This window comes from Lampris incognitus, chromosome 12, assembly GCF_029633865.1.
Source record: "Lampris incognitus isolate fLamInc1 chromosome 12, fLamInc1.hap2, whole genome shotgun sequence".
In the NCBI taxonomy this organism is placed as follows: Eukaryota; Metazoa; Chordata; class Actinopteri; order Lampriformes; family Lampridae; genus Lampris; species Lampris incognitus.
Window position 1 is genome coordinate 28540665 of NC_079222.1, and position 23199 is coordinate 28563863.

A 23199-nucleotide genomic window follows, 5' to 3' on the forward strand; every position below is an offset into this window, starting at 1 on the left:
TTTGTCAATGTCCTGTGGCAGGAAAGCAAGGGGTGACACAATATGTAGCACGCCACTCCATCCTCCATCTGGATTCAGACATGCAGGTGGAAGGGAAGGATGTGAGGGGAGGAGCGTTAGAGACAGGTGTGCGTGGGCAGCAGGGGAGGGGGATGGGAGAGCAGGACAAGAATGTGGGTCACACTCAGAGCATAATGACATTATAATGCACTGGCACAATCTCTGCTCAAGCACTGAATGAATCACAGATAATAACTGATGGCACCTCAGCCCGGCCTGCCTTGCCGCAGTTGACACACAACATAGATCTGCACCCAACAAGTTAGACAAATGAATACCACACCCATTGCCCTCCATTGAAAACCCTCAGCCCCACCCTCCCTTCCATTTTTAGCCCTCCGCCACAACCTCCAACCAATGGCATTTGAAATAAGTCCAGCCTAGGAGCCGTCCAAACCAATATTGATCAGAGGGAAAACAAATCGGGCTGGAGATTATGGGTCAAAATTCTCTGAGTTTCTATTCCTAATCCATTTATAGGGATATGCTCCTAATTGGCACAAGCAATGTGAGCCGTGTGTGTGTGTGTGTGTGTGTGCGCGCGCGCGCGCGCGCGTGTGAGTGAGAGCGAGAGAGAGAGAGAGAGAGAGAGAGAGAGAGAGAGAGAGAGAGAGAGAGAGAGAGAGAGAGAGAGAGAGAGAGAGAGAGAGAGAGAGAGAGAGAGAGAGAGAGAGAGAGAGAGAGAGAGAGAGACTGGCATCTGATTGATTATATCACGACAAGAGGTATTGACACTAGTCATATCTTGCTGACCCGGGCCATGAGAGGTGCAGAATGCTGGACAGATCACCTCGTGATCATGCCCAAACTCCAAAACAAAGTGAGCCCCCCCACAGCGTCTCAAGAAACCCATAAAAAAGCAATTGAACTGAGCTAAATTGAAGTCAGCCCCAGCACGAAATTAGTTCCGCCACGCTGTAGGCGCGATGACACTAGAGTTTGAGGCCATTCTGCGTTCTGAGAAATTGACCTCCCTAGCCTCATTGCTACATCAAGCTGCAGTTGACTTTATAGGCTACAGAGCCAGAAAACATCAAGACTGGTTCGACAAGAAATCTGGCACCATCACATCCCTGTTGGAAACCATGCGTAGGGCACACAGGGCTACTCTCAACTGCCCTGCACCCGCTATATTTCCGCAGCAGTGGCAAATAGCACCTAAGGAGGTAAACCAACCCCCCCCCCTTATCCTGGGAAAAATAAGTGCTGTACCCCCCTGGTACAGCACTACTTGTGGTGTCCCCCTCAGGAATTGCGCTTGAGAAAATGTCATGTAATTGACCCCTCCAAAGTTGATATCAGATTTTCGCCCCTGCTAGCGCAACTCTGTATAATACATGGTGGATGAACAAAGCTCACGAGATTCAATCATATGCTGACAGAAATTATATGCACAACCTCGACAACTCTATAAAGACTATATATGGTCCTAGGAACTGCTCTATCACACCCTTGAAATCAACAGACGGACTGACAACCCTCAAAGACCAAAAGCGGATCCTGGCATGGTGAGCTGAACATTTTGAAGCTCTACTTAACCAGCACTCACCAGCCAATCGATCCATCCTGGGAGAGCTGCCAATTCGTCTGCCCATCCCAGACCTTGACCACTCACCAAGAAGCATTTCCAGCCATCAACTCCCTCAAGAACAATAAGGAGGATATATGTGAACCCGAATGATCCATCAGTACATCCCGTAGATCTGGGACCAGGAGTGTCCCTCAACAATGGAGGGATGCTGAAATGGTCACCCTGAACAAAAACAGGGGAGACAAGTCTATCTGTGGCAACAGTCGCGATATATCCCTGCTAGCCATAGGCCAAGGTCCTAACCAAGGTCATACTATGCAGGATGGTAAAGCACTTGACAGAACATCTGCTACCAGAGTCACAGTGCGGTATCAGGGAGAATAGGAGTACTGTGGATATGTTATTCACAGTAAGATAGCTACAAGAAAAGTGCCGCAAACAACATTAGGGCCTTTTCCTGGCTTTTGTCGACCTCTCCAAAGCTTTTGAAACTGTGAATTGAGAACTACTCTCGATCGAATTCATCTTACTTTTTCTCCAAACTGTCCAACCTGAGCGGTCCCTCTAATATATTCATTCCTAATCCTGTCCATCTTCATCACTCCCAATGAAAATCTTAGCATCTTCAACTCGGCCACCTCCAGCTCCACCTCCTGTCTTTTCATCAGTGCCACCGCATCTCTAAACAATACAATATAGCTGGTCCCACTACCAACTTGTAAACCTTTCTTTTCACTCTTGCTGGTACCCTTCTTTTGCAAATCACTTCTGACACTCTTCTCCACCCACTCCATCCTGCCTGCACTCTCTTCTTAACCTCCCATTACTTTGAACAGTTGACCCCACGTATTTAAACTCATCCACCTTCACCACCTCTACACATTGTGTGCTCATAATTCCACTGTCCTCCCTCTTGTTTGTGCATATGTATTCCGTCTTGCTCTTATTGACTCAGTCCTCCTCTCCAGTGCATACCTCCACCTCTCCAGGCTCTGCTCAACCTGCTCCCTACTCTCGCTACAGATCACAATATCATCCGCAAATATCATAGTCCACAGAAGCTCCTGCATGATCCTGTCCATCAATCTGTCCATCACCATTGCAAATAAGAAAGGGCTCAGAGCCGATCCTTGATGTAATCCCACCTCCACCTTGAACCCATTTGTCACTTCAACCGCACACCTCACCACTGTAACACTGCCCTCATACATATCCTGCACTACTCCAACATACTTCTCTGCCACTCCCGACTTCCTCATACAATGCCACACCTTCTCTCTCGGCACCCTGTCATAAGCTTTCTCTAAATCCACAAACACACAATGCAACTCCTTCTGGCCTTCTCTATACTTCTCAATCAGCATTCTGAAAGCAAACATGGCATCTGTGGTGCTCTTTTGTGGCATGAAACCATACTGCTGCTCGCTGATCATCACCTCTTCTCTTAACCTAGCTTCCACTAGTCTTTCCCATAATCTCATGCTGTGGCCGATCAACTTTATACCTCTGTCTACTCCAGCTCTCCACATCACCCTTATTCTTGAAAATCAGTACCAGTATACGTCTTCTCCACCCCTCAGGCATCCTCTCACTTTCCAAGATTGTGTAAACAATCCAGTTAAAAATTCCACTGCCATCTCTCCTAAACCTTTTCATTCCTCCACGGGTATGTCATCTGGACCAATCGCTTTTCCATTCTTCATCCATTTAATAGCTGCCCTCACTTCAACCTTGCTAATTCGCCACATTTCCTGATTCACTGTCCCCACGTCATCCAACCTTCTCTCTATTTTTTTTTTCATTTATCAACCCCTCAAAGTATTCCTTCCACCTTCTCAACACACTGCCCTCGCTTGTCAGCACATTTCCCATCTCTATCCTTCATCACCCTAACTTGCTGCACACCCTTTCCTACTCGCTCCCTTGCTCTAGCCAATCGATACAAGTCCTTTTCTCTTTCCTTAGTGTCCAACCTCTCATACAACTTGCCATATAACGTTTCCTTTGCCTTCACCACCTCTCTCCTCACTTTACGTCGCATCTCCTTGTACTCCTGTCTACTTTCTTCATCTCTATCTTTGCCAACCTCTTCCTCTCTATACTTTCGTGTACCCTCTCATTCCACCACCAAGTCTCCTTGTCTTCCTTCCTCTGTCCAGATGACACACCAAGTACCTTCCTAGCTGTCTCCTTCACTTTTTCTGCAGTAGCTGCTTAGCTATCTGGTAACTCTTCACTACCACCCAGTGCCTGTCTTAACTCCTCCCTGAGATTTCACACAACAGTCTTCCTTCTTCAACTTCCACCATTTGATCCTTGGCCCTGCCTTCACTTTCTTCCTCTTCTTAGTCTCCAAAGTCATCCTACAGACAACCATCCGATCCTGCCTAGCTACGTTCTCCCCTGTCACCACCTCGCAGTCTCCAATCCTTTTCAGATCGTGCCTCCTGCATAAGATAAAGTGCACCTGTGTGCACCTTTCTGCGCTCTTGTACGTCACCCTGTGTTCCTCTGTCTTCTTGAAATATGTATTCACCACAGCCATTTCCATCCTTTTCGAAAAATCCACTGCCATCTGTCTTTCAACATCTCGCTCATTGACACCATACCTACCCAACACCTCCTCATCACCTCTCTTCCTTCCACCAACATGCCCCTCCCTCCATTAGTCCCTGATGTCAACCCCCCTCCTCTTCACACAGGGTGGCACACTCTGTCTTCCCGCTGTTCTAATATCAGGGAGATTTCAGACAGATTAAAGTGATGACTTATCTATCTATCTATCTATCTATCTATCTATCTATCTATCTATCTATCTATCTATCTATCTATCTATCTATCTGTCTGTCTGTCTGTCTTTGGACTGGGTTTTTTGCTTTGCCATCCCAGCATGATTGTTTGTAAGCAAACCCATTCTGCTTCTGGCAAGCATCCGCTGAAAGCAAGTCTTAATGGGTAGTTGTGAGGATTCCCTAAATTCATTATCTCCATAAAATCTATTACAAATATTATGTAACCTCCAAGAGATCTATGCAGTGTTTATTAATATATTACATTTCAAAACTAAATTAAAGATTAAAAACACAAATCTGTGGAAGAGGTAACTCTGGAAGAGATACACTATGGCTGCTTCAGACATGGCCCAGAGACAATGATTTTGTTCTAAACATTCAGTATTTACTCAAAATTATGTGATGGGCTAGCTCACGTCATGGAACATAATTAAGTTAACTAAAACCTCCGAGCTGCATAGTAGCTGTATTGTTAATGCTCATTTCCTCTCGTCCTAAAAAAACTAAAAAATCCCAATGCCCCAGTGCAGTGAGGGGGGCACTGTGCTGCAGGAGATGCCATCCTTTGGATGAGATGTTAAACCGAGGTCCTGGCTCACTGTGGTCATTAAAAATCCCATTATCGCAGAGCAGGGGGTTCCCCGGTGTGCTGGCAAACATTCCCAACCTGGCTCTCTCCATCTCGCCACCTAATCATCCCCCATGTAATTGGCTCAATGATTCCTCCCTCTCCACCTCTAGCTGGTGTGTGGTGAGCGTTCTGGCGCAAAATGGCTGCCGTGCATAACCCAGGTGGAGCTACACATTGGTGGTGGTTGAGGTGAGTTTCCCCCTTCACCGTGAAGCGCTTTGGGTATCTAGATAAAGCGCTATATAAATGTAATACATTATTATTATTATTATTATTATACTAGCATGAATGCCCAGTACTGATGCTAATAGATGGGCATGTGCCGACCCATTTTGTTTCAATATATAATGCACTTTTGGCGCTTAAACCACAAGAGTGCTCAAGATACAAAGTAAACAACATGACATGTTTTGTTTCTGCACTCCAATACAGTTAAAATCACTTGATGTCCACAGTCTCTACCTCTCTTATTATTTGCAACCCATCTCATTCTGAGTCGGTGGCTATCGCTTCAGCTGTGCTCGCGCGCTCTTCTGGTATCAACGCCGAAGTGTCGTCCATCGTTCAAAGCAGACGACACCTAGAGGAAAATGGTGGAATTGAAGGCTTGGTAAAACTACGGACTGATTTAGCTGTTGAAACGTCGATGTTGTTCCACAGGCGGCAGAGCCAGCTTGTCTGAATTTGACAGGAGGGGCTTACCACTGGCTAGCTTTGGCAAGGATAGAGTGAAATATTTTGTCATCCTAAGACTCCCTACTACAAGAAAGAGAAGCTGAAAAGAAAGGAAACTGCAAATTAAAGGTCATTGAGCACTGGCGCTTTATTTGCTGTCATTCCTTGCAACCGCTAATTCAACACATCAAAACTTTAAAGAAGATCGGGTCCTATAATAGACAATAACTTAAATAAATATCATTATCAATTATCATCAACAAATGCTTTAAGCAGTATTATGTTAGAAGAATGACCTAAGGCTTCTTGACTTATTCTGGAGCATTGGATATTTCCCTATCCATTACAAGGGAGACTGTTTTTAAGTATGCATCATAAATAAGTAAACAGGTAACAGTTGAAGATTATTTTCATTTGGCATCACAGTCGTTGGTGAAAACTCAAATTTTATTGTACAATCATTTCTGCATTGTTGTTTGAAAAGTGCTTTGTGACAATATGTTCACAATAATGTCTCCAATGTCTAATCTTCCTTTCGCAAAAGATCAACTCAACTTATCAGCGGAACCGGACCTACGTATGTGTGTGTACATTTGTGTCTTCATAACATGGATGAGTGCTGAAAAGCTGCACAACATCATAGGTACCCTTTTGTCATCGTAAAGAACAAGTCTGTATCATATGGCACTAGAAAACAGGATGCTTAATGTGATCTCCCATAAAGCTGCATTATTTTTTGCAGTTAATGTTGCAACGGGTAAATATTTACCTTGAATTTCATGTAATTACTAATACAAAACTATCTTACACAGCACAATGCGAATAAAATATTTAAACTCGTCCAACTGGTTTAAGAAGTGGTGTTTAGCAATAATCCCCCCCCCTGCAAAATGAAGTCATTAACAAATTAAGAATTTCGAGCCCCTGTGCATCCACAGTTTTGCTGGATATGGTGGCGTTTATGTAAGGCAGTCAGTGCAGCCATTAACATCTTACAAATTTTAAAGCCGCTACAACAGCATGTTTGGATCTGACGTAGTGATGGCCTGTAATTACAATCACAGTGTGAACTGCTCCGGCTTCCAGCATCCTCCCTGGATGTAAAGACGCGTCCCTCCTCTCGTTCCTTGCTGACGTAACCCGAGTCTCTTCCGTTACAATAATCCATCTTGTTCAAAAACAGAGGGCAGAAGTGAGAAGTCGAACGGGACAAACTTGACGCCTGTCCCGTGGTAGAATTTGTTTTGGAACTCCACCCTGAAAAGGGATTCGCAACAGTCACTTTTACAATATGAGAATCAACACCCAATGCTACGATATGCAACTTGTTAGCCTTGAGGCAACATGGTAATGCAAGTCTGTCTCTCCTGCCCCTCCATCGGGAAGATTCATGGCCTAACACTTCATTGATTTTGAGACGCTGTCTCGTTTGATGCAGCATCTAGCCAAAGGCTTGAAATAAAACCAAATCCAACATAGATATCATCCCTCTACCACCAAAGGACACACATGATAGTGATCTGACTGGAAACAAGCTGTTGACAGATTGTAACATTCAGCATCAGGCCTGCAAGTTATCAAAAATTAATGTCCATTAAATCTTCATTCATAAGATGGAATATATGTGCTTGGTGTCTCATAAAAGTAGCTGCTACCACATTTGCTCATTGTTTGTTTGTTTTTTGGGAATTTTCCCCCTTTTTCTCCCCAATTGTGGCCAATTACCCCACTCTTCCAAGCTATCCCAGTCGCTGCTCCACTCCCTCTGCCGATCCGGGGAGGGCTGCAGACTACCACACGCCTCCTCTGATACATGTGGCGTCGCCAGCTGCTTATTTTCACCTGACAGTGAGGAGTTTCGCCAGGGGGACGTAGCATGTGGGAGGATCAAGCTATTCCCCCCAGTTCCCCCTCCCCCCTGAACAGGCGCTCTGACTGACCAGAGGAGGCACTAGCGCAGCGACCAGGACACATACCCGCATCCGGCTTCCCACCCGCAGACACGGCCAATTGTGTGTGCAGGGACGCCCAACCAAGCCGACAGTAACACGGGGATTTGAACCGGCGATCACCATGTTGGGGAGGTAACAGAATAGACTACTACACCATCTGGATGCCCAAAATTGTTGTTATATTAACATGAAAAAGTTGCATATTGCGCTACAACAAGATGAATGGTATAAGGAGACTGAAAAAGGTTCATTAATAATAAACCTGAGGAAATTATTGAATCTGAGTGTTCATAAATCACTATTAGCTGGAACTCACCAATGGAGGCGGAGTGCATGGAGGAAGGCTGATAGGCCCTCCATGACCAATAGGATGGACACAGTGAGCATGGCAAAGAGGCTGAAAACAGGAACCAAAACCAATACCCCTAGTTTGTTCGTGCTCCTCAAACCCAGGCGCATCACCATGGCCCACAACACCTCTGACAGCTCTGAAAGCATAGAAACGGTACATATTTGCACACATCAAATCAATGTACAGACATGCATTCACAAATGCATACAGACAAACATGAAAAGCATAGATGGTGGTGAAGTCTTCATACACTCTGTTGAGAGTAAACTGCTCTTACGGGCATGGGCCAAGCTTAGGGCCCAGAGACGCAAGTAGGAAGCAGTATTGGAAATGCAGCCCAGACAGTACTCTATGGTATGGATGGCTTGGTGTAGGAGCACATCTGCGAAGTCAAACTGCAAGACAGACAAAACGATAAACGTTTATATAAGAGTGTTAAAATTAGGCACATCTGGGGATCTGGGAAATGGCTTTACTGCTTAGTACTTATACAGCATGAATAATGAATTCCTTTAATTGCGAGGTCCCCCTTGAAATGCTGACCTCTTTGGGCATAGTTTCTCTGCTGACCATTTCATCGAGCCCCTCCTCTTCATAATCTTCATAAGACGGTGTTGTAGAATTATCGTCCTCACTCACGCGCCTAACTCTTTCATAACCCTGAGTTGACACAACAGAGTACCGGCTGAGTTTGGTATCAAGCAAATTAATAGATACTAATAAAGAAATCATGCTTGGATATAACAATGATATTGTACAATATCAAAAGACACTCACTCTGCGTATGCGAAGGCCTTTCCCTCCACGGTAGAGCCAATAAAGGTAAAGAGGTTTCCCTAAGAGTAGCACAGGAACTGACAACATAGCTACCACCACAAGGAAGATTTGCAGTCCGGTCTGCACACGAAGGACACACACAAACACACATACACACCACGTATAAACACAACAAATATTGACCACACTCACACACACAGACGAACAAAAATGGTCAAAAATACACAGAGGCTGATGTGTGATGATAATTTGGATAAGATCCTCAACAAATACCTGTCCTGGGTAGAGAGGAGCAACATCTGCTCCCTGCATGAAGAACATGTTGATGAAGTGGATAAGAATGCTGGGGGCCAGACGGGAGTCACGTGCACCGAATGCCATCCATTTGTAGAGAATCATGCAGACCAGGTAGCCAAAAAGACAGAGTAGGAAGAGCAGCTCAGGGAGGAACAGCAGATAGACATTATATTTCTGTCGAAAGTGTCTGAAAGGAGAGAGAAAAAGTACACTGCATCAGATTGGCGGGTAGTGATGACAGGAACAATGACACTTATCTAGAAACCTTTACAGAATGACCTAAAGATGAATCGAAACTTAAAATATTGCACTGTGGCAGGGGTGTGGTTAAAGCCTGGTGCACACTACAGGATCACCCGTCCAATTTTAGGCCTGACTTGCCCTCTTGAGAATCGGTTGGGCGGCCCTGATTTCAGGCAGTTCTCAGAACTGGTGAGCTTCCCAGATGATCCTGCAGTATGAGGTATTTAAGATTCAATCTCTAGTTTCCTAATATCCTCACGAGCCAGTCAGGGGCACCCAGATGAATAGCACACGTTTACTTTTACAACAGGGAATCCTGTCGTGTGAGAGGAACCACGTGGAACCTGCAGCAGAAACCCACAGCGGTCAATGAGAGCCAAGCTGACTGGGGAAAGGACATTTTTGCAGCTGGGCATCTCTTGAAATTTGGGATCTAAAACAATTACATTTTTTAAATTGTTTATATTTTTTCATTCTTTTTTGCAAAATAATGCACACAATTGCCCAACAGGTTGTCTGTCGAACTCCATGTTTGTTTTGCTCTAAATTTACATTGGATCATGAGACTTCCTGCGAGTCTATTTCCTCTTTTTTCTGATTTTTAAGGGCACTTGGTATCCAAAGTGTTGCGTTACTGCTACTTGCTTTTTTAAAACAAAACAGTTCTTTGCATGATTGAACATTAGTGTAATCTTTGCTCCCCCCCATCTTTTCCTCCCCAATTGTACCCGTCCAGTTACCCCACTCCTCCGAGCTGCCCTGGTCGCTGCTCCACCCCTCTGCCGATCCGGGGAGGGCTGCAGACTACCTACCACATGGCTCTTCGACACATGTGCAGTCGCCAGCCACTTCTTTTCACCTGACAGTGAGGAGTCTCGCCAGGGGGACGTAGCGCGTGAGAAGATCATGCGTTACCCCCAGTTCCCCCTCCCCCTTTAACAGGCGCCCCAACCGACCAGAGGAGGCGCTAGTGCAACGACCAGGACACATACCCACATCCGGCTTCCCACCCGCAGAAACGGCCTCCGACCAAGCCAGAGGCAACATGGGGATTCGAACCACCATTTCCTGTGTTGGTAGGCAACAGAACAGACCGCTAAGCTACCCCGACACCCTTTCACACACCTTTTAATGAAAGTTTATATTTGATTCAGTAGTATTGACCATTGATAGTTTATGCTTAAATTTTGGTTGGCTTTTTTGTGATTATCAAATCTTCAAATCAGATTCGGGCAGATGTTCACACTGTGTATCCATGAACATGGGCGACACAATGACGGTGTCAAGAGACTTCTGGCTTTTTGTCACTCACAAATGATTGAAGACACTTAGCACCACTCCAAAGCTCATGTGTATGACACCTATTACGACAGACATCTTCATCTTGTAAGAGTTCAGGAAGGAAAGGCGATTCACCGCCATGTTCCATATCTGTCAAAATATTTGGAGAGCACGTAAATAAAAATGGTATCACCAAATGTCCGATTAGTAGAATGTAAGGTAAATGTGTGACTGTAGCGTTGGCTAAGTGGGTTTACTCACAGGATCAATGCCAAGCGGATAGGGTCCACTGAACACACCACTGACATTTGGGTCAAGAGTAAGCAAAGCATTTTCTTGAAGGGTTTCATTTCTGTGGTATAAACATGGAGGTGCCAAATGGTTTTTGGAAACAGACACGCACTGTTGACACACAAATACTGAATTTGTGCGTATGTTTGTATCAATCACTTACGTCCACTGTTGATTCGTGAACATGGCCCTAACGCTCCAGCCAGAGCCAAATATGTTGAGGGACTTGGAGAAACAGTCGTTGTAGATCAGCCCGGTGTATATGGAGAACAGACCCATCATCAGGATGATGTAACGCCCCTCAAAGAATGTCATCCAGATCTGAAGGTATAAGACATATCCTGTAAAGGAAAAAAATAAAAATAGAAACAGACAAAAAGAAACGAAGCTTAGGAAATAAAAGTTCCCACCTCATTACTGGATCTTTTCCTCCTTTGCCTCTTCTCTGTCAGCACCATCCACAGGGCAAAGAGGGTCATGACCACCCCATGGCCCAGGTCCCCAAACATCACCGCGAACAGAAAAGGGAATGTGATGATGGTGTAGGGCGCTGTCGGAGAAAAATATGCTGAGTGTACATATACCTGGAATATTCGAAACCAGCACTCAAACCTGAATTTTAGGGCCCCTTGATAGATATCGCTGAGCCATTAGGCCCAAAGGTTAATACATAGACTTCTTGTATCCATTTTTTTTTGGGGGGCCCCATTTTTCTCCCCAGTTGTACCTGGCCAATTATCCCGCTCTTCCAAGCCGTCCCAGTCGTTGCTCCACCCCCTCTGCCGATCCGGGGAGGGCTGCAGACTACCACATACATCCTCCAATACATGTGGAGTCGCCAGCCGTTTCTTTTCTCCTGACAGTGAGGAGTTTCACCAGGGGGATGTAACGAGTGGGAGGATCATGCTATTCCCCCCAGTTCCCCTCTCCCCCGAACAGATGCCCCGACCGACCAGAGGAGATGCTAGTGCACCGACCAGGAAACATACCCATATCCAGCCACCTACCCGCAGACACGGCCAATTGTGTCTGTAGGGACGCCTGACCAAGCCAGAGGTAACAAGGGGATTCTGACCGCCGATCCCCATGTTGGTAGGCAATGGAATAGACGACTATGACCCCCGGACGCCTATATACTGAATGTACTTATACCTCAAATATTCAAAACCATCACTCAAATCTGAATTTTAGGGCTCCTTGAAAAGATATCATTGAGCCATTAGGTTCAAAGCTAAATACATAGACTTCTTATATCTATTTTTACCTGGGCTGACCTCCTGGTAGTCTCCAATGCCATACGCCTCCACAATGCTTTGAAATCCAGACGTGAACTTGTTTGTTCTTAACAGAGTAGGAGGAGTGTCAGTACTTGGGATGCGGTTCACAAAGGATGGTACTGTAGCGTCACCTTTCCTCTGATATAGGAGAAAACAGAGATGAGGAGGTTGACACCCAAACTGGCACATATTTTACATAACTGCTAGATGTTAAATGCACTACACACTTACTGAGCCTTCCTCTAGCGCCCCCCGCAGATTTGCCAGGTCATTGACAGGACACCATACTTCTGCAATAAGACATTTGTTGGTGACATCAAAGCTGCAGAGGTTGAGGATATGGTAGATGGCCTTCATCTTTTTCACCTGTACAACCCAGGTAAAGACTGACTCTGAAGCCTTTTGCAGCACCTGCTTTAAGTACTCCTCAGTACGGTGCAGCACCTAGAGGAAGCAGCATCTCTAATAAAGCCATTTTATACAATTCTTTTCCGATACATTATTCAGCATTAATTCCTGTGACCACTGCTTTTAAGGCCTTTAGACATTTTTCATGAAACCCCTACATTGTTAAGGTCCTGGATTCGTGTTCTGAGGTTGTCCATGACATCTGCTCTCTCCTCGTCATTCTCAGGGTGAGGGTAAAGATGACAGTGGTAACTGAGAGAAAAATGAAGTGGTTGGTGATGACATTTTTCCTCATTCATCAAATTGAGTACACTAAAAGGGATATAATACTTATGCTATAACAAGATAATCAATCATGTGCAGATTAAAATCAATTTATATGGTGATGAGGTTCCTACCAGTCACAGATCTTCTGAACCTTCTGCCCTATCTGGTCACCCCAGAATGAGATGAGAAACACAACACTTTGGTTGATTTCACCCTGAAATAATACAGATTTGATATGACACTAATACTGAAATAATATGGATATCATGCAGATTCATCTCATTTCAATTTCCTGTCTTATCTATATTCCATTCAACTAACTCACTGTGTCCAAGTCAGCAAGGCTCTCGTCCACCTCTGCATAGCTGAGAATGGTGTAGCCCTTACACACTCTCCATAGCATACGTTCAAAGGCCTCAACCTTTACCCTCTGGATAAGACCTGACACAAACCTACGGTCAGGAGAGAATTTAGCATTTGGTTTAACATTCATAGTTTAATCAGGGTGACAATTTAGTGACAGATATTAGGCTCACCCCAGCTTGGCTCCAAGTCTTTGCATACCAGTGCATCCTGTCACAGACTCTGTCTCCATACTAGGGAATTCTTCATATTGAGGACCCAGAACCTCATGCTGAAAACAAGGAGCCCATTTAATTCATAGGAAACTGCTCATTATCTGCTGCTGACAAGTCTTCTGTTATCTTTGGTTATGGAATGGCATGCTAACTGTCACAAGTGCCAGTCAAGCACACATTAGGGCCAGTATCCATCCTATGACAGAGGAATGAAAGTCAGTTGGAGCAAGATGGAATACATATGCGTGAACGAGAGGGAGGACAGTGGAATGGTGAGTATGCAAGGAGTAGAGGTGACGAAGGCGTATGAGTTTAAGTACTTGGGGTCAACTGTCCAAAGTAATGGGGAGTGCAGAGGAGAGGTGAGGAAGAGAGTGCAGGCAGGGTGGAGTGGGTGGAAAAGAGCGTCAGGAGTTAAGTGTGACAGAAAGGTACCAGCAAGAGTTAAAGGGAAGGTTTACAAGAAGGTAGTGAGACCAGCTATGTTATATGGTTTGGAGACAGTGGCACTGATGAAAAGACAGGAGGCGGAGCTGGAAGAGTTGAAGATGCTAAGATTTTCATTAGCCGCTATGAAGAAGGACAGGATTAGGAACGAATATATTAGAGGGACCGCTCAGGTTGGACGGTTTGGAGGCAAAGCAAGAGAGGCAAGATCGAGATGGTTTGGACATGTGCAGAGGAGACATGCTGGGTATATTGGGAGAAGGATGCTGAAGATGGAGCTGCCAGGCCAGAGTAAAAGAAGGAGGCCAAAGAGGAGGTTTATGAATGTGTAGAGGGAGGACATACAGGTGGCTGGCATGACAGAGGAGGATGCAGAGGACAGGAAGAGATGGAAACAGATGACCCGCTGTGGCAACCCCTAATGGGAGCAGCTGAAAGTAGTAGTAGTAGTAGTAGATTCATCCTGTAACAACACCTGTAATCTTTGAAAACATAGCAGGAAAACGATATGTTGTGGCTACAGAATCTTATCTAAGATGAAAACAGACTGAAAGAAAAAAAGAATAGCAAGACAGATTATTTTTAGTGTGTAGTAATAATAAAAAAGCTCACATAGTTAAATATAGTAGCTTTATTATAACTCTGTAAAGACACTCACTCTTGAACGGCTGTGTATGAAGGTCCTTGTGATCTTCAACATGTGTGTGTACTCGATGAGCTCCAGCAGATTCCTCTGGAGCTTATCTTTGTTCTTTGCCACTTCGCTAAGCTCCATCTCCAGTCTCTGCAGCTGCTCCTGAAGATCACAGGGAATTGACCACCACTTTAGCTCTCAGGTTGCATACCCTTTCCACTCTGTGCCAAAACTTTAACACAGCATATTGCTAACTGACAGCATAATCCCATTAGACCTACCTCATACATAACAATCAGCCTCATGCATCAAAATCAGGTGAGATATCATCAGTCGTGAAACACACAAGACTGATGAGTCACACATGGCAAACTTACCATGATCTCAAGGACTTGCTTCGGCGGAGGGGCAGCTGGACTTTCATCATCTTCAGGTACAGCTAAATTGGCTTTTCGGATCTCCCTTAAAAGGTATCCTGTCCATATAAAACAACATACATCCTCATTATTATTATCATTATTTTTTTGTGTAATACTACTTTATTAATCCACCTTGGCAAAGTTCCTCCTCTGCATTTAATCCATCCTGGCTGTGTAGCTAGGAGCAGTGGGCAGCCACCATGCAGCACCCGGGGACCAGCTCCATTCTTCTTGCCATGCCTTGACAGGGGCACAGACAGGAGTATAAACCCTAACATGCATGTCTTTCTGATGGTGGGGGAAACCGGAGCACCTGGAGAAAACCCACCACAGACACGGGGAAAACATGCAAACTCCACACAGAGGACGGCCTGGGATGACCCCCAAGGTTGGACAACCCTGGGGTTCGAACCCAAGGACCTTTTTGCTGTGAGGCGACAGCACTATTGAATGATAAACTGTCAGGACATGTTAGAACAATAAAATTAGTGGCAGTCACCAGCCTTTGCTGTCCTAGAAGTCTTTTTTTTCCTGGTATATACTTTATTTTGATGATCCATCCAACATCTTACCCAGAATTCTTTCCATTTCCTCACACCTCTTGATTTCACTGACAAAGCGGCGCTGGAATGAGCTGACACTTGGGTTGAGCTGAAACCAGAGGAGCAATCATGATCAGGTGACTCGGAGTAGACGCATCAATCAATACAAGTGACTTTAGGTTGTATAAGGCAATGTCATTACCAAACAATTTTGACAAAGACAACTAATTAAAATATTTTTTTTAAAAAGAAGGCCATTACGGTAACAGAAACTAGCATTACCCCCCCCCCCAGTTATGATCAACTCATCCCCTCTATATGATAGTTGATGGTTAATGATCATATTTATGTTCTCCTATTCTACAGCAGTCTGCCATAGACTTTTGCCAGAAATAGTTATTCACTCATACTTAAGTGATTATGATTATTACTTCCATCTACCAGTGATGTGAATAGTTTAGGTAAAAGTTGTGAACATTAATGTCTTGATGCATGCTCAATAATCCAAGAAAATCAAAGGTTGATAAGTTCATCTGGATACAACGTTTATTGACAGATACATTTCCTCACTCAAAGTTGAGTAATGAAACGTATCTGTCAATAAAACGTTTTCCGAACATTAATGTACCAGTCAAGCTGTTGACGGGGGACAAGTGTAAAAGCCTGTTTCCCACTGGGTGCATTCATTAAAATTGTTTTAAAAAGTAAATGTTTATTTTTTATTCTTCCTTGTTTCAAGGTTGATAGTACTCTCAATCTAGTAACAACCAACTACTTTACAACAAGCTTGGCATGTTTTAAACAGGAAAATAGAATAAAACCTTGTTTATCATTTAGTAATCAACATAGATTTTAAATGACCATTCTAATATTATGGTGTTCATACAGTGCTCACTTCCCAAAATGTATAAAAAATATTATTTTCATTGTTAACAATAATAATAATATTTTTTCGAAAATCCCTTATTATAGTTATAGTATACATTTTATATTGGTGTTGTTACTCCCCTCACGCCCTGACACGTGCATCTTTAACTCAGCCATATGCTATCCCTGTATGAATACAAAAACAAACCTATCAACATTAGCACAAATAACTTTTCGAGCTTTGCATTTTCTCTTTGCTTGATCTCCCCTTGCCTGCACCCAATTCATCGGCGTATGGAGAAGCCTTGGAACACTGGAAGTGACCAGAGAGCAGATCATGTGTGAGCTCTTAATTGCTTCTCCAATTTATTATCCTCGCTCCTATTCCATCGCTCGTTCCCGCGCTAGACGCATGAGCAATCACGGGAGGAAGAGGAGGAGGAGGAAGAGGTGGAAGGGGGAAGGCTGTCTGCAGACACCGCTGATTTTTTTTCTGTTGCTTCGAGAAACAAAGACTTTAAAACAAAGACTTCAAAACGGGTCGTCCAGGCGACCGCAACGGGTATTTGTTGCTGTCTCGGTTATTATTCCCGTAAACTGCAGGATACTCACGTCTCGGAACTCGACGAGTCCCATTTCCCCAAGCTCACTTATGCAGTCGTATTCCGACCCGGACTGCAGAAACAGCTGCGCCAAGCACATCTCCTCACTTCGGAACACCATCTTATTTAAATGGCAGCGAATCTTCCACGTCCCGACCCGATTATGTGGCTGTTCCGCTTCTTACGAATAGCGATTTGACTACAAACGGGCACGCATCGCGCCCCACTTCCTCCGCGGTGCTAAAACCTTTCCTCGGTTAACCTTGCCTGGCGTTAATTAGAGTCCATTAATAACGGCGATTTTCGACATGGCAAACACGCTGTTCTAACGTCCGCGCGCCCGCACCGTAGGCTACAGACCGCGGTGCTGCCCGCGCGCCCTGATAGAGGCGTTTATCTAGTCCTTAAATAGTGGAAAGACAAACGCCGAAGCCTTCCTAGCGCACCTACTCCGGCGACCAGGCTCCGGGAACGGCGTCATCGTGTAGACAGATAATCGTGTGCACCTGTCACTAAAACGCAAAAAAAAAACACGGCAACAAACGCGAAGCTGGCGAGTCGACGTGAAGTAGATGTCAGACAACACGTTAAAACGCCGAAGCACAACACAGGCCACAAGACAAAGGGAGCAAAAGACACCCTCGCAACGTCAAAGGGCGATCATCAGAAATAGACCGGGGCCTTTATTCCCACTACGTCGGCCGGCAATTGACACAGATTGCGTCTTGCGGTTGCCAGATTTTCCCGTCAATCATAAAGTAATTGCTGGAGACGAGACAATGGCGAATTGTAGTGTTGAGTGCACTAAGATGATGTGGAGCTATCAATATCAATGAATTAGAGGGCTGGGGGTTTTACAAAAAAATGCATTCATGACCGCATGACGGGCATTTAGGCCCGACCTACTTCGCTGTCGTCCTTGTGATTTCATCATGCATTTTACGTTTGGTTTGCAACGCTGAAAATGATGTAGCACAAATCACCATTAAGGTAATACAAACAAATGACTATCTATCCCAAGCCTATGGTTGAGTCAATTCTATGATACCGATCAAATTCGCATAAATCTGCTTACGCACTATTGAGGAAGCTATGTGAATGCTGTGATTGATGTAACTGACATTGATGGACCATTCAAAATAACAGATTTCACCCGTTATATGGACGCGTTTCCAGTCGTACAGCCGCACTCTGGATGGGCTCCGACATTGCTAGTCTACAAAGGGGGTGGAGAAAAAATCTGGCAACCGGCGCATCTTTAAACTGTCGCCGACCGTCTGCGCTTTCTTTCTGTGAAGAAGCCAATCCGCGGACTCGACATGTTTAAAAGGCAAAAATACAACATTCATCCACAAGACAAATGATTATCTGGACTCCGAATTGGTGTGTCGAGTATTTTTCTTTTAATCAGTTTACATTTTTAGGTTCTTTCAGGGTATAATTATCTGCCCCCCCCAAAAAAATTATATATATATATACACACACACACACACACACACACACACACACACACACACACACACACACACACACACACACACACACACACACACACACACACATAATCCAGTGAGTCAAGTAAATTCTTTATGAGACAGAACGAGCCTGTTTCATGCCATAAGCAGTCATCAGCTGTCAATCAAGCTACTCGGGAAAGGACCTACCATTTACTGCCTCGTCATGCACGCACGCGCGCGCGCACACACACACACACACACACACACACACACACACACATCCAGGACTTCAGTATGTCACTGAGTAAATGTTAGCAATCGGGTATCAACAAAAGCAATTGTTATTCTCCAATGAAATTACGTTTGAGAAAATAAAATATTGTCAAAGCTAGAACTGTTCACCACCACATTTTATTCTGTCCACCTGCCTTTTGTGTGTTGGTTTGGAATGGCCATTGTACTGGATGGACACACAAGCCAAATACATTTCTGGTCAATCTGTATATTTGCCTGCACATGTTGGGAGAAACACAAGTCAGTTGAGGCTCTCTCACAGTTCTTGAACCAACCGGTCTCGTTCAGTACTGGATGGTAATGACGAAAATGGCAACAAGATTATGGATAAAGTGCCTAACATTCAGTAATATGATATGCACATAAATGTTAATAGAGATGCACTAGAGTTACCATAGTATGTATTATTCTTAAATTAAAAGACAGGAAAGTGAGAGGGAGAACGGGGACAAACAAAACTGCTTTAGAGATTGGACACAAGGCTTAGTGGGGCTCACAGTGGTTTAGAGATGAGGCACTCAACCACTTCTCTATCTCCAAGCATATACATTTACATATCCCTCAACAATCTTATCACATAAACCGTAAAATATGTCAGAGAAAGTTGAATACGTTCACGTGGACACATTTATTGAATAAGCGTTGTGTCCAGTAAACGTCAATAAACGTCTTTATGCATGCTCAATAATCCAGGTGCAAGAAAGTTGAATCAGTTCATCTGGACACAACGTTTATTGAGAAAAAGGTTTCATCACTCATCTAAGTGACCTCTGCAGTCTTAAACTGACAGCGGGTGTCCCCACCCTTACAAACAATACATTGGCATAACCACCGAAACCAACTATCAGTTTCATATCCAACTATGGGTCTGACCATTAACTAGAGTTTCAATAGCCATGTGGACTATTCACAGAGGATTTGGGAATGAATGTTTGCAATCACAGCATTGTAAGATGGTGACAGATGTAATGTTTCTAAGTGAAGAGGGAATGACCATCCCTGAAGCAAGGGAGGCTAAGAGTACATCTGTCGCCATCTTACAATGCTGTGATTGCAAACATTTCCAAATCCTCTATGACTAGTACACATTACCATTGTAACTCTAGTTAATGGGCACGCCTATGTGCAGATGAAACTGGTCGTTGGTTTCGGTCATTATGCAACTAAATAGTTTATAAGGGTGGGGACACCTACAATCAGTTTAGACTGAAGAGGTCACTTAGATGAGTGATGAAACATTTCTGTCAATAAACGTTGTGTCCAGATGAACCGATTCAACTTTGTTTGATTTCCTTACCTGGATTACTGAGCATACATAAAGATGTAAAATATGTCCATCAGCCCATCATGTTACTTATGCCCTAAGACTCTGAGCTAACCTGTTGAGCTCCTGTGAGAGAGCAGTGACTGTATCTAAAATCCTTTGCTTATCCTTCTCCTCCAATTTTGTGCCACAACGCTGAGCAAATTTGTCTGGATGCCACAGTGCTTGCTGCCGCCTGAGGAGTTTGCGGAACACTTGTACGTCCTTCCGGTCCACACCATATAACATCACATTCACCATTTCCTGCACTGTTCCCTGCGGCGCAGGCCAGGGGATGTCATTAAAACTCAGTTTTATAGTGGATGCTGACGAGTCAACTTGGAATGTAGCTGCACATCTCTCGTCATACCGACGCTTCTTTACCATGCCAATTTCTTCTTCTTTACGAAGTGCACGAGCCAGGTACTCTTCATGTTCTTTCTGCAGCTTTTCATGCAATTGCTTGTAACTTTGCTCTTCTCCCCTCTCTTTCTTACACTTCTTCTTAGAACTAGAACATGATGCTGCCATTCGTTGAGCATCAGCATACTTTCTATCATAGTATTCTTTACGAATTCGATCTGCCCAGTCCCCGAAGTCTTCCTCATCATCATCAACTGGAAGAAAATCATCCCCTGTAAAATAAAGTTAATTAAATATCTGTATGTAATTAGAGCATGCAGCAGCAACCAGATTTCAAAGGTTTATTTGTCACATACTTCATGTACAAATACAATGAGCAGTGAATGTTGGGTTTTTTTTGCAAACTCCGACTGTGCAACAAGAAGTAGAACAACAAGTAAAAAGTAAAAATTATTTCTATTTCATATTTACCAGACCCAAAGTGCAAGTACTAGGTAAGTCAGATGCAGAAATAATATAAATTGATTAGTTAAAAAAAATCACATAAAAAGTAAATATATATACTGTACCATCATATGTTCCAAAGGTTTCAAAGAACTCATCCTCACATGCCCCCATGAGCTTCTCCAGCCAGTCTTTTTCAGGGTCTCCCTTTGACTGGTTAGTCATGCCTACAGCAGGCTTTAAATGGCACAGAAAATGTTAAATAGCATTTAAGTATGTACATGGCAGATACAGTATTCAAGACTATTTGAAAATCAGTCTTTCCTGTCTTTTCTAGTTTCCTCTCAACTATCAACATCCCAATTCTTTAAACATTTACTGAGATATTCGTTGAGATGAACACAATCAAACATTTCGTGCAACTTCTTTCAGCTGAATGGTGGTAAAACAGAGTCATAATAAGACAAGTAAAAATGAGTGGCAAAGGCCCAGAAAGATAAACGACATCCATCCATTATCTGAAGGGCTTATGTTTTTTCTCCCTGTTAAAGGGTTTTTTTTAGGGAATTCTTCCTTACCCAATTAGAGGGTCTAAGGACAGGATGTTGTGTTGTTGTTAAGCCCACTGAGGCAAATTTGTAATTTGTGATATTGGGCTATACAAATAAAATTGACTTGACTTGACTCTCAGGGTCGCTGGAGCCTATCCCAGGATTAATTGGCGGCAGGCGGGGAGACACCCTGGACAGGCCGCCAAGCCATCACACAGGGTCCGTCCGTCCGTCCATCCACACACACACACATCCAGGGACAATTTAGTACGGCCGTTTCACCTGACCTACATGTCTTTGGACTGTGGGAGGAAACCTGAGCACCCGGAGGAAACCCACGCAGACACGGGGAGAGCATGCAAACTCCACACAGAGGACGACCCGGGATGACGCCCAAGGTTGGACTAGCCCGGGGCTCGAACCAGAACCTTCTTGCTATGAGGCGACCGCGATAACCACTGCGCCACCGTACCGCCGATAAACGACATAGTAATGGGAAAAAAAGGCACTGGAGCAAAAATCCCAGCATTTCGCAAAACAAGTCCCATTCATCTTGTTGTCTAGCGCTTGTATACTCTACCTCGTCTCTCATCCACTGCAGCAGGTCCTGAGGTGTGACGCCTTGATTGTTGGATGCATTCATAGCATCTGGGAAGCGCTTTCGGAGAGGAACAACGAGGTCCTCATAAGCTGACGGATTAAAACGAATAAAGATTGTTAGATTGCTAATTCAACATGGTTTTTTTTAAATCCCGCAATAAAACGAATGTGCTTGAAGTCACATCACCTCTTTTGCCGTGCTTAAGAGCCCTGTTAGCTGCAACGTGTAATGGCGTGTTGCCCTTTCGGTCCTTCTGAAGACCGTCAGCCCCGTGTTTCAATAGAAGCCGGAGGACTGCGTCGTCACCCGACGAGCAAGCAAGATGCAACGGACTTCTTAGCTTTTTGCCTTGAGAGAAGTTAACGTCAAGGTCTGAATGTTTACGCAAATATGACTTCAATTTCAACAAACTGCCTTCCTTCACATATCGCACAACTCGCTTCTGTTTACGAGACATCATGTCACAGTTATAACAGTTAAGTCGAATATATTTATCTAGTCCCGAAGCGCTTTACAATCAAAACATTATACGACAATAACCGACATTCTATCGAGTTAATTCTTTGTTGTTGTTTTTCTTAGTTCCGGTTAACTATAAATACACGAACCGAGTTCCGGTCCTGCAATTTGGAAATTCCTCCGGCAAGCAATTTGGAAATGAAGGTTCCGTATGTTTCCGCTGAGGGGTCCGTACCGGAAGCGATATTATGAACCCTACATAGGCCTCGCCAAAATCCCGTTTCTGGCTTTGTCACGTGTGCGCCACCGTAGCAACGCGAAAATATGTTGTTATGGGGTTAGCGCTCATCAAGGAAACGCTGTACACCCACAATTTAACCTGTCTAAGTTATCCACAATCAACATTAATATAATACCAATAACGTATCCAAGGAGCAGAGGCAGACCTTGTAACCTAAAATTGTTAGGTTAGTCAACTTAAGGCTATTCTTTCCCTCACAATCATAATTTCAACCCCATGGTTCACTTTTTAGACGATTCATAAGTTATGTAACTTAATATTTTGATTATTTTTAATCAAAACCAAAAATAATCTAGACTTCCTGCTTAATTTCGTTTTCAGGGCAAACACTTAAATCATAAGACAAACATCCTAGTCATGTCTTTCACTTCATTTACCAGAAAGTTTACATTTTCTACTATTAGCCTAGGCCTATAGTGTATAGTGCACAGTGTTGTATAAAGAAGGCCTGCTGAAAAGCTATAGGCTACTTGGGTAAAAGTAATGAAGTATCAGACATCGAA

General features: G+C 44.0%; 2 protein-coding genes across 2 annotated transcripts; both read right to left on the reverse strand.

Moving 5' to 3' along the window:
• Positions 1-6673: 6673 nt before the first annotated feature.
• Positions 6674-17044, reverse strand: atp6v0a2a (ATPase H+ transporting V0 subunit a2a). The gene is made up of 20 exons (XM_056291242.1): positions 16934-17044; positions 15485-15563; positions 14871-14968; positions 14518-14655; positions 13371-13468; positions 13160-13286; positions 12966-13048; positions 12726-12819; positions 12391-12603; positions 12147-12297; positions 11293-11432; positions 11046-11203; positions 10853-10943; positions 10623-10741; positions 9044-9254; positions 8771-8890; positions 8537-8653; positions 8271-8388; positions 7958-8129; positions 6674-6946 (listed from the first exon to the last, which is right to left on the reverse strand). The coding sequence occupies exons 1-20, from the start codon at positions 17042-17044 to the stop codon at positions 6844-6846; spliced, it is 2541 nt and encodes an 846-aa protein (XP_056147217.1). The 3' UTR covers positions 6674-6843.
• Positions 17045-19938: 2894 nt separating this feature from the next.
• On the reverse strand, positions 19939-22517 carry nfkbil1 (nuclear factor of kappa light polypeptide gene enhancer in B-cells inhibitor-like 1). The gene is made up of 4 exons (XM_056291133.1): positions 22123-22517; positions 21916-22025; positions 20910-21021; positions 19939-20612 (listed from the first exon to the last, which is right to left on the reverse strand). Exons 1-4 carry the CDS (start codon positions 22394-22396, stop codon positions 20029-20031), a joined length of 1080 nt encoding a protein of 359 aa, XP_056147108.1. The 5' UTR covers positions 22397-22517; the 3' UTR covers positions 19939-20028.
• Positions 22518-23199: the final 682 nt, after the last annotated feature.

Excerpts from the sequence above, each read along its gene's own strand:
- atp6v0a2a (XM_056291242.1), bottom strand. The coding sequence starts at position 17,044 with ATGGTGTTCCGAAGTGAGGAGATGTGCTTGGCGCAGCTGTTTCTGCAG. Across the intron at positions 12,820-12,965 it reads GTTCAGAAGATCTGTGACTG|TTACCACTGTCATCTTTACC; the intron begins GTAGGAACCTCA and ends TTTTTCTCTCAG. Across the intron at positions 11,433-12,146 it reads CTACCAGGAGGTCAGCCCAG|CGCCCTACACCATCATCACA; the intron begins GTAAAAATAGAT and ends TTTCTCCGACAG.
- nfkbil1 (XM_056291133.1), bottom strand. The coding sequence starts at position 22,396 with ATGATGTCTCGTAAACAGAAGCGAGTTGTGCGATATGTGAAGGAAGGC. Across the intron at positions 22,026-22,122 it reads TCTTAAGCACGGCAAAAGAG|CTTATGAGGACCTCGTTGTT; the intron begins GTGATGTGACTT and ends TTAATCCGTCAG. Across the intron at positions 21,022-21,915 it reads TGCAGTGGATGAGAGACGAG|CCTGCTGTAGGCATGACTAA; the intron begins GTAGAGTATACA and ends TGCCATTTAAAG.